We start from the raw sequence: 12,008 nt of genomic DNA, 5'->3' as shown, positions 1-12,008 counted from the left end.
GGCTTGCATATCCGAACGCAGGCGGCTGTCAGTGGGTGCAATGGCAGACATGTCACTAAGCAATTCATTCAGAGTCATTGCAAAGCTCGTGAAGTTGTACATCTGTGCAGGAAGACAACCAAGAGACCTTATTTTGGGAAATATTTTCTTGAAGATTTCATTCTTTAATTACCTGGATAGATCAAAATAAAACCAGTAAATAAATAGCATACACTGCAAAATTTGAAGCATCACCAACTCGCAGAGCTCCCAGCATTCTGTATTAACCTGTGCCATGCTGCATCATGTTACAAGACACAGGTCAGTGCATCATGGTATGGTACAACATATCACAAATGGAAGTACAATGAAATACAGGTTAGTGTTTATTTTTGTAAATGATTTTACCTTAGTTTACATTCAGAAAATGTAAAAAAAAATTGGACAAATCCACTCGTACACATAACCGACCACACCTAATATCACGCAAGGTGCTGATGAAAACCAAGCGAGGTCTCAGCTGCATACTGCAGTCATGTGATTCTCTCTCCCCTTTGTGAAGGATATTTAATGACTGGCACACCATGCCTGCAGAGCCTTGAATGAAGACCACTCGGTAAAAATGTCGTGCTTGAACCTGTGCAGAATTACTGCAATTCCAAAAATAACAAAAAAACTACTGCACCTGTGCAGAATTTGAAGGTCGAGGCAGCACCCTCCAAAGCAGTTTACTTCCTGGGAGAACATATACAGTTTCAGTGACCTCAGGTGCTGGAATGTCATCCGCATCATCAGGGTCACCTTCACCCACAGCCTCCATAGCTTGCTGTACAGCACACATTTGATAAAATCAATTTTATTCATGAGCCTTAGAATATCATAAGTAATAAACAAACTAAAGTAAACTGCTCAGGTTTCTCCAATTAAATAGAAGATCTTAAAAAGTGTCACCCACCCCTTCCCCCTTCCAACCCAACCCCCCAAAATAAATAAATAACAATAAATAATCAGCTGATTCTTTCATACAAGTAGTTAAACTGCCAATTAAGAAAATAAAATCTGTGTACTTGTTGAACAGTCAGCAACATTTTATGAAATAATTTAAAAGAAATTGTCCAATATTCAGCATGGTGATACATAGAGATGTTGGCTTTTGACAAAGTTCCCTTGGCATGTAATACAAACAGTATGAAAGGTTCACCAGACAATGCACTTTGTAGATTTTTGAATGCCATTGAACAATGCAACATAAACTAGAACGGCACCGAGTAAAGCACATCCCTCCGCCAGAATGAACAGTTTATGTTTTGTATCCCACTGATAGGCTGAATCTGCATCAGGACCTAAACCAAAATCTAATCGGCTTGTTCTCATCACCTCTCCAAATCATCCACCATGTTTTGTCATAGTCTGTCCATAACTTTTTGACATAACATGCTATAATACATATATATATATATATATATATATATATATATATATATAGATATATATATATATATATATATATATATATATATATATATATATATATATATATATATATATATATATATATATATATATATATATATATATATATATATATATATATAATTTTTGGCCTCACACCTCAATGGTGAAGAATCGTTGAAAAAAGATTCTCGGATCCTTATCTTCACCAAAATCTAATCAATTTATCCTTGTCACACATCCAACCTGTCCAAGTTTCATTCGAATCCATCCACAAGTTTTTGAAAGATCATGCTAGATAATCATTTTAGCCCCACATTTCAATGGTGAAGAATCACTTAAACAAAAAAATAATAATAATAAATTTTTAATTTCTATCTGGATCTTCACCAAAATCTAATCAGTTTGTCGGCATTACACACCCGACCTGTCCACCAAATTTCATCCAGAACTTTGAGATATACTGCTCAGACAGACAAACAAACAAACAAAGACATAGGGGTGAAAACGTAACCTACATCCACCTTCGATAATGAAAGTAAAGATACTTTAGCAAAATGCTACATGCATTTAAAGTGCAATTAAACCCAAAGCTTTGAAGAACAAGTGGGCCCATTGGACCAAATTTTAATTTGGCTTCAGCATTTACTGTACAGGTTCAATACTTGCGTGCTGTACTGCTTCAGCATTAGCTTGCCTTTCACTAAGCCCAGAAGCGCTTGGGCCATGGCAGAGATTATACATTTGTTATCATTAATGCCAAATGAACTATTATTATTGTTTATTATTATTATTATTGTTGTATTAGTAAACTATTATTATTGTTGCAAATATTATTAGCATTAATATATGCTTTGTTACAATGTTGTCATCGATTTTGTTATTCGATTGCCATGCCATGGAAGGACCTATTAAGCTGGTCGATACACCTTAACATGGCGTGCGTTTAAAACATGGGAATTCTTCCGGGTTATTTGGAGATAATTAGTAGAATCAACTCAGATCATGACTATCATTTCGGTGTTTCACACTCGACATAGTCCAAAAAAGAAATGCGCTACATGCACACGCAAGCACACACACTTCGTCCATTTATAGGAGAAGTCCGCGAGGAGAAAAAAATACCTCTAATTTTCCATGAAATTATGCAGCTTCTCTCAAAAACGAAACTTTTTGTCAAAATTTCTGTTCCACTCAGCACATTGCCAAAAAAAAAAAAACAATCTTTTGTGCACCATTGGATAAAATATATTTAAATATCCGATGAAGTCAAAATTTTATTGCTGGGGTTATTTGTGCTTCAACAACATCATTACGTTTCATCATGTCAAAAAAAAAAACCTCCCAGAACAAGATCTCAATCCTCCGTTTACTTACAAAAAATGTTCACATTGGAAAGTTGGCACTTGCAGAGAACGTTTCGTCCCTGGTGAAAAATAAATTATTTACTCGTTTTCAAATCTTCAAACAACACAATATGTCGTTTGGAGAGTGATTTTTGTGAACGAAAAACCAGCTTTATAGATGAGAGATAATGGAGAGAAGGTCACCAAGTTCACAATGGGAATCGGCAGAACGAACAAGCAAAGGAATGAATGAAAATTAAATTTTAAAAAACAGGAGGGGAAAAGCACATAGCACCTGCAAATTAGAGAAAAATAGAGGGGGTTAGGGTTGGAGTTCAAATGGGCACAATAACAGGCCAACTCACCATAAAAATTCAATGAATGTTTGAATGGCGATCGAGCCAATTATATACGTCCACATTCACTTTTGCAAAAGTATTGCTCACCAGCTTGGTGTTAAACTTCTCTATAGACTTCTTGTCATTTTTCTTGTGAGCTTCATAGATGGCTGGGTCAACAGACCACAGGCATTCAGTCCATTTTCCATATAGAATTGCAACTTTCTTCTTGCTGCCAATACAAGACATGGAAAGCAAATTAGGGTGAGCAACAAACGATCTTCATTAGGCTCGCCAAAGGAGAGGGTATTGACTTTGGGTCCGTTTGTCTGTCTGCATAGAATGTGCTCACGTAGGCCAGAAGTAATGATATAATAATACCATTATTTTCGCACCGTAAGGCGCATAAGGCTGCCGAGGCAGTTTCATTAGCAAGTACAGTCCGAGACGGGTCACCACTCTGACGCAGGTTACCCTGAATCGTTATTACCCCCGCACACTGGTACTCATTTTGCCAACCTCGGAAGGATGACATGACAGGCCTACCTGGTGTCAATTCAACAGCATGACAGGGGCTTGAACTCAGGACCATAGGATCTTAAGCCAGCTACCTAACCATTAAGCCAACACCAGGCCGAGGCCAGAAGTACGTACTCTTTTTCAACCAGTACCTCTATAAAGTATGTACAATTATAACGTGAGTACGTCTACATAGATGTACTCACATTTGAATGGTCCATACTTTTATAGATGTACTCACATTCTAAATGGTACATCCTGTTGCGGTTCTTCGAACCGCATGCATCCAACAGATAGTGGTCCCAAGACAGTTATTCCATTATTATACGTGTAGATAGTCTCTTTCCTTTTGTCTAGTGGGACAAAGGAGTGCGTTGCGATGATCTCATAGCTAGGTTTGCTTACATCATTTTTTCTTTATTTCGTCCCTACTCTTCTTTTTGTCAGATTATTCCTAAGGTAAATCTGAGCCACATGCACCTTCACTGTGAGGTGAGCCTTCAAGGAGGCCAGCGCATGCGGCACCGCTGCAAGGAAACGATGACGCGTGAGCATCAACGGCGCAGAGCCCTCGTTCCCAAGCGAGCCCTCAACCCAATGTGTGCAGCGAGTCATACAGTGCACGATTATCGACTCGAGCTTCCGATGATCTGGGGAAGATTGCCGGTTGCATTAAAAAGGCATACGAATGAATATCTCTCAAGAGGCTGCACGAATGGTGTTTTTCACAACACAGGAAACAGCCAGCACGACGCCCACGCTGCACGAAATGCGTACTGAGGCCGATAAAGGCGACCACGCCACGTTGGAAGTGATGTGGGTGTGCGAGGTAAAAGCGGTGCGTTCCTGTTCAACCAAATATTTGACCCATTTCGGTGTTTGCCCCACGCACATGCGAGCAGAGTCGTGCGAACGCGAGCGCTGGCCACGTGTGTAATGGCCGAACCGCGCACACTGTATGGAATGTGATTGAAGGCAGACATGTACGCCACTCGCGAAACATGCATGGATTTATCCATAACGATGTACCTTCGGCCCTCGCTAGCAGCAGCGGATTCCCCACGGATGGTGAGCGTCTTCTCGTCTCTCCGGCTAGCGGGGAGTGCTGTGCAGTGCGGGCTGGGTTGGTGCGCGTGGAGTGGGCACGTTGATCGGATGCCCGAGCGGGCATGTGGGACCCTCGGCCGGTCGCTGGGGTGCGGCCTGGGGGTTTTTGCTGGACAATTCGCGTGCCAATTTTGGTGGGTGATTCGTGTCATATCGTGGGGTCGGAGCGGAGTATTGCCACTGTCTGAGATGGCCTTGCCGGAAATGAAGTGAGGCGGTTTCCAGCCAAAGTTAGCGGGCTACGTGAGGGGTTGGGGTCCTATAAAGTTGGGGTCCTGCAATTCCTATAAAGGTCGGAGCGGTCCCTCCGCCTTTCTATTTTTCTCTTTCGCTCACTCGCTCTGGCCTCGCCCTCGTCTCTCGGTATGACCCGCCTCCTGCTGCCTGGACTCCGCCTCCTCGTCTCCACCCACACGTCAACCCCACCCACCAACCTGGTCCCACCTACCACTCCATCCACACACTCTGGACTCCGCCCATTCTCCACTCAAGCCCCTCCTTCACGAACACCGTCTCCACACGTGCTGCTGAAACTAGAGACGACGTGCCCACTGTCGGATACCACACCACGGAGCACCCCCCCCCCCGAAACGTATTGGTGGTGCGTCATGCTATCAAGCACAAAGGTACCGAGATTGTAGCCTCAAATCCTTTCCCTTCTTATTCCAATACTCCCTCTTCAGCGGGTTTTCTGTGTGTGTGTGTGTGTGTGCGTGTGTCCTGTCACCTGTCTGCTTAAGCAACACTGCAGAAGATCGTTATCATTGTTATTATTTTCATGTTAAGTCTGCTCTGTGTCCGCTTTTGTAAGTTGCTTTATCATTTGCTGCACCACACCTCTCCCCTATCTCTGCACAACACACCCCAATAAATCTTTATCGTACCATATACCTTTCCTCGCCCATTGTAAATAAATCATAATTTGGAATGTTCCCTGCTGGTTTTTGTCTTTTCTTCCATTGATCCAGCATGGTCCGAATCCAAGTTTTGCCGGGACTTTATTCCCAACTATCCGTTCTTTTTAGCCGGTACGTCCTTGGCAGTGTCGCTCGGCTGCATCCGATCCGGAAAAGTGATCCGGGCCAGTAGAGTGATCCGATTCGGACAAGGTGTACCGAGGGCGTGTTCCCCGGTAATTAAATCACGTGATTAATTAGGTAACCCGATTAACCCATAGACCGGAAGACCCTAGGTCACACGGTTGAGTTATTAGCGTCCACGGTCGGTTAAGCGACCCACCGAGTCATGGAATTATCCGTGTGCGATGGCCTACAATTCCGAGAGTCTGGTGGGAACCGAGATAGCTTCCCCCACCTAGTGGTCTTCTCAGCCAACCCCTGGCCTGCAACAATACATTAAAGTATGTACAATTACAATGTGAGTGCGTATATAAAGTATTGTCATGTCCAGGTTGATTAACACCGACAGTGGACGGATAGGCCGAACTGGCTTAACTTATGGGGGCTTTGAGGAGAAACATGAGAACCAAAAAAGCTTTTAGAAAACCAAAGGGTTTACTCCTGAACCAAAGAGATAAAAAGAACCAGGGGATGGTGATCGCGACGGAGGAGATGATCACGGGTGGAGGTGTGGAAGAAAGGGGAAACACGGAATCGATAAATGAACAATTATACACAATGAGAATAAAACCTATGGTGCCACACACCAGATTTAATCAGTCAGGGAAAGAGAACAAAAACCAGGTGGCTTCAGATGATGGTAGATGAGCAGGTGATGAGGGGACAGTGAGAACCACGAAGGAGGCAACATGCAGATAAACAGGAACAGGGCAGAGGCAAGCAGGACGATCCCCTCAGATCTCTCGTCAGAACTCGGCTCTCCTCAGACCCAAGATCCTCTCAGTATCTCCTCACGACTGTTCTCTTCACACTCATGATCCTTCTCAGACTGTTCTCTTCAAAGTGTCTTCCTCAATGACTTCACGATCCTTTCTCAAGTACCGAACCTGCCCGGTTTTTGTCTCCTCTGCTCCACCCCTCAGAGGTGATCTAAAGCTCTGCCCCTCGGGAGGCAATGAAATGTTCCTCCCCTCGCTCTCGAGGCGATCCAAGTTATACCCCTGGAGATGTCTGTAGCTCCGCCCCCCAACCCCCTCTCATTCTTGCCTGGCAGAGCCCCAAGGCCACCCAGTGGGACATCATAAATGGGTTATACGTACAATTCCTCACCTTCATCCCAAATCTATTATTACTACACACCATCCCATTTATATATGCCTGGTGTTAGCTTAATGGTGAGGGTGGTAGGCTTGGGATCCTAGGATCCCGAGTTCAAATCCCACTCGGCTATTGAATTATTACCAGGTGGGGTTGACTCTGCCTGTCATCCTTCTGAGGTCGGCAAAAAGAGTGCCAGCTTGCTGGTATCCTGTGTCGGAGTGGTGCCCCATCAGGATTGTGCCCAATCGCCAAGGAGACTGCTTGGGCAGCACCAACGCTCTGCACAGAGTATGGTCCCAATGGATGGATGAATCCCATGTGTGGTGCACATTCAAACAAGACAATCCTTAAGCTGATGTGTCCCTTCTTATTACATCAAGATGGGCCAGCTACTCATACATGGACCATACAACTCTCTCCATTTTATCTGTTCTATTGCAATGTCTAACCCACTCCCCCCACCCCCTCCCCTTTCAAACACAACACAATGTACAATTAGAATGTGAGTGTCTGTGACGTATGTAGCCTACAATTACAATGAGAGTACGTCTATAAAACCCCACACAAAACAAGTCTGGGCGAGGGTATGCAATCTTTGATTTCTCGTTCTAGTTTGATTGCAATCACACAATGCCCTTTTAAAAATTAATCCCCACAAAGAAGCACACAACAAAAAAACTGATCATACACCTCAGTCCATTCCATTGTCAGTCTTCGCCCCACAGTGCTGATCACTCCTATTGGCCACACTTTGTTCTGCTCAAACTTGTGTTCCTAATTAGCAGCCTTCCAATTTAAATTGCTGTATACTACCTCGAGCTCTGGAAAGCAACTGTACCCAAGGCACTGAAGCTCTGCATAACGTTTCAGGTGCACACTTGAAATTTTATTTGCACACCCACACTTCCGCTCAAAAGCTTCCTCTCATGCTCCACTTAAAGTTCTTGTTCCCATTCACATTTCCTACCTCCCCACACCTGCTGTCATTTGTATTTCAGGGGGTTGTGCTGGCATTCAATTTCCCAGCCTATCACTGACCTGAGATGATGGCTTTTTTGAGCTAAACTTGTCTGTTATTTGACAATGCTTTTTCAGTTTCAATAAATGCTCTTGCACTCTGTTCCCACTTGGCAGTTCATCGGTAAGCTGAGCCCACAAGTATAGCTAGCTGCACATTCCCATTTCTGCAATGTGCTCAAAACCATGTGATTACAGAATTGTACAAACGCAAAAATGCACATACTATTCACACGCGTAATATCAATGTCAATGCCAACTTATCACGTGGTTAAATCATGCCTTTTGTCCTGGACGTATCCTTCCAGCTTGTGCAGCTCCTTTCCAAACAGGCCACAAGGCTTAAAGGTAATATAGCATCGCTCTCCAGTACTGGAAAAAAGAAACAAGAGTACAAAGCCATATTCCACCCCCTGTAAAGTTCTCTTCTTGGAATTCTAACAGACACCAACTATATATATTTTTTAAAACACAAAAATGGTTATAGGACCATGGAAATTGCTTAATAATACTTCTCTTCATTGGGCAACAAAAAAAAAAGCCAAAACAAAATGCATACAATGAATTTCCAGAGCACAAAAAAAGATCTTCCCTTGTATTCTTCCATTTTCAAATTACGTTCATTCTGATGGTTCTGGAAACGAGTTTTGGAAATACTCAGACGTTCTGAATACGTGGAATTCAACAGAAATTTCTCTTGCCCGTAAGGAGATGATAGCTTTACTTTAAGTGCTTGCCAAGACATCATGATATTACATTTTACTCCATTTCATCTCAAATATTATTTGATATTTATGGCCTTGAAATGCACAGAAATGACGGACTGTAAAAAGCTTCATTGGTTCCTTCCTCATCACGACTCTACTTGGCAGGCCTGTCTATATTAGTGTCAGCAGTATCAGCATTTCATTCTTCAATATGAAAGAAATCAGACATTTCACCATTGCCACATCAATCACTGCTAATTTCATCGCGAGATGTTGAGGAATCACCAAAGTAATCTGCGATAAACCAACGCCATCCTCCTCCGTGGAACAGAATTCAAGGTTACAAGTTCCGACCACATTCAGAGCATGGGCTATTGCAAAGCTTGCCCTGATGTTTGTTTGACAACGCAGCAGTTGTTGCATCGTTCACTCAGATGGCCAATGCTGAGAACATTTGAAAATTGATTTAATGAGGAAAACAATTCCAAACCCTCATGCAATGGTGTTATCATAGCTGCAGATGATGCAATTATGTTCTGCACCACATGATCACTAATAGCGAATTAGGAGTCACTATGCAGGAATGCTGAAGTCATCTCGAGCTGCATTAGTTATCATAGCTGCATCATCATAGCTGCAGATGATGAGATTATGTTCTGCACCACATGATCACGAACAGCGAATTAGGAGTCACTATGCAGGAATGCTGAAATCATCTCGAGCAACAAGGTCATTTTGTATACATTATTCCCTCCTCTGAGAGTGGGTTTACAACTCGATGATTATTCATTAAACGACCGAAAGAAGATTCCCGAGGACGTCACTTTGTCACCCCCACCTTACAAACTTAACCCTTTTAACCCACCCTACAGATTTGTGTACATGTACTGTATCGGTATTCCCTCTGTGGTTTTTAATTAAAAAATAAAAATAAAAAAGTATAAAATATTTGGCTGCATGCTACGGTCCACAGCCACCTTTCCCAATCCCCATTTATCCCATAAGGTATTGAGCTTGCACAACACTGTTTTGCTGAACTTGCCATTTTCCAGGAACCTAACCCCCATGTTAAACGAGGGTTTTCTGTTTCATAATTTCCAACAAACTAAGTTACGGAAAGAAAACAAGGTATTTTAAAAGGGCATCGTCCAAAAAACAACTTCAAGTAAAATGTGCTTTTGAAAGCAATTAATCGGCAGGGCTACTTTTGACATGGGGCTCACCTGTTGTTGACAATTTCCATGCAGCCATATTGTTCAATCCATAGTCTTCCAATAATGACGTTGTGCACACAACAGGTGGGGTTTGTCCAGGTGTATACCTCTTTGTGCCTAATTTGGAAGGGAAAAGTGGAAGAACACAAAATATCGTAAATTTTTCTCAACCAAATTTCATCGATAATTCTCCTAAAATAGAGCAAATATGCACGTCACCAAAACATCAAAATTGACACGTGGCAGAAATAGTGCCATCTTTGGTGCTAGTCGGTATTACAATTAAATCCTCCCTTTATATTATGATATGTTGTGATAATAAAATGTCTTTAAAAAATAATACAAAATTATAACGTGCATTTTCAAGAACGTGCTGCAGTACATTGCCCACTGAAGGTGGGCTGAGAAGGGTCCTAGTATATTACAGCTTATACCTTGCCATATCAAAATTATTTGACAATCAATATCAGCTTGCAGGTCAATCCAATAAAAATAAATACAAGTGATACAAGCAAGTCAGAATGATTGCTGAAGACAACAAACTAAAAAAAATATTTTTGATTGCCGGTAAGTGCTCCATCAATAAGTGTCTTCGCTAAATAACTCCAATCTTTCTCTTCCCTCCAAAACCGAGTGGCACTTAGTAAAGTTCTCTGAATAATTTTCCTCTTCCATTATTCTTGGTGAGGCCTGATAGCAATGTAAGAGAGAGCTTAAAATAGTCAAATTTATCATCAGATCTCGACACCTGAAATTAGACCCCTTAACACAAAACTTGCTCTTCATATTCCCACAATGGCTCATTTCACCCATGTTGCCTTCTTTACCATGATAAGATCACAAAGTATCAGGTGGGTCAGACATTGCATCAGAGAATAGGTGCTCAAAATGAGCGATGCAATGTTTGTCCTCTCGTCTTCCAGTGAACTCTTTCCCTAATGGTCACTTACAAGCTTTAGAAAAGAAAGGATGACTGTTACCCTCATCTACACAAAGACAACTAGAAGGGCACTTGGTAGAATGCATACCTCCGCCATGCAATGCCTGATCCATGAAAACATATCAATCCCAATACATTTTTGAAATATTATTCGATAAAACGTTTTTGGCCCAATCTCTCAATGGTGAAGAATCACTTTTAAAATTAAATAATTCTCGTGTTCAGATTCGGATTCAGATCTTCACCAAAATCGAAACAATTTGTCCTTACCACACACCCAACCTGTCCACAAAGTTTCGTCCGAATCCGTCCACAACTTTTTGAGATATTGTGCTAGATATCGGTTTCACCCAATCTTTCTATGGTGAAGAATCACTTAAATTCTAGTAGTCAGATCCGGATCTTCACCAAAATCGAATCAGTTTGGCCTTGTTGCACACCGAACTTGTCCACAAATTTCATCTGGATCCATCCACAACTTTTTAAGCTATCCTGCACACAAAGACAGACAGACAGAGAGGGGTGAAAATATAACCTCCTTCACCTTCGGTAGTGGAGGTAAAAATGTAGTTCTCTCTCCGCACCTCACTCTTCCCTTCCTCCCCTCCACCACAACCATGTAGTAATGCCATTTCACAATGTGAATGAAAACACACTGATAAAACCTCACCCTCAGAGATTTTAGTTAAATTTTGTACAGATGGATGTGCGATTGACCAATGATCAAAACAGAAATTTAAAGCTATTTTCAAACCCGACCCAATTTTATCATTCCTGATGTGATCAATCAAAAATGGAAAAAGGTTGTTTTTTTTTTTTCGACTTCAATTGAACATTACAGGCTTACCTGTGAACCGAGACTAGGCTCAGAACAAAACCAAATAAAATGTATATATATATATATATATATATATATATATATATATATATATATATATATATAAATAAACTAAAGACAGAGGGATGGATTATATGGGACAAACAAATGCAGCAATTATGAACATGCATGCTTTGATTAATTAATATATACTAGCAGGGACCCACAGAGCATCTGTGCAATGTAAAATGTGACTTCAAATCCTCAACTCTTCCCCAAGGAAAGCACATAGCAACCCCAAGTCCTCACTCTCCCCCTCCCAACCTTAAAGCATCACTCCCCTCCCCACTCCAAGCCTTCAACCCTCCAACCCTCCACCTCCCCGACTCCAT

The 12,008-nt window shown here is 41.9% G+C and overlaps 1 protein-coding gene across 14 annotated transcripts in view; it reads right to left on the bottom strand.

The window, feature by feature from the left end:
* The window catches only part of LOC147034052 (oxysterol-binding protein-related protein 2-like), a 127,365-nt gene that overhangs the window by 11,355 nt on the left and 104,002 nt on the right, over positions 1 to 12,008 (bottom strand). For all 14 annotated transcript variants that reach the window (XM_085875790.1, XM_085875745.1, XM_085875781.1 and 11 more), the window contains 5 exons: positions 9,869 to 9,976; positions 8,221 to 8,310; positions 3,224 to 3,347; positions 665 to 805; positions 1 to 102 (listed from right to left, as the gene is read on the bottom strand). The exon at positions 1 to 102 is cut by the window's left edge and continues 19 nt beyond it. In XM_085875790.1, coding sequence (XP_085731916.1) covers positions 1 to 102; positions 665 to 805; positions 3,224 to 3,347; positions 8,221 to 8,310; positions 9,869 to 9,976 — 565 coding nt within the window. The remainder of the gene's footprint in view (positions 103 to 664; positions 806 to 3,223; positions 3,348 to 8,220; positions 8,311 to 9,868; positions 9,977 to 12,008) is intronic.

This window comes from Eptatretus burgeri, chromosome 1 (genome assembly GCF_056783735.1).
Source record: "Eptatretus burgeri isolate ZD-2024b chromosome 1, Ebu_testis_v1, whole genome shotgun sequence".
NCBI classification, from domain to species: domain Eukaryota; kingdom Metazoa; phylum Chordata; class Myxini; order Myxiniformes; family Myxinidae; genus Eptatretus; species Eptatretus burgeri.
The sequence above is the reverse complement of the archived record's forward strand: the minus strand, read 5'-3'. Positions and strand labels throughout refer to the sequence as shown.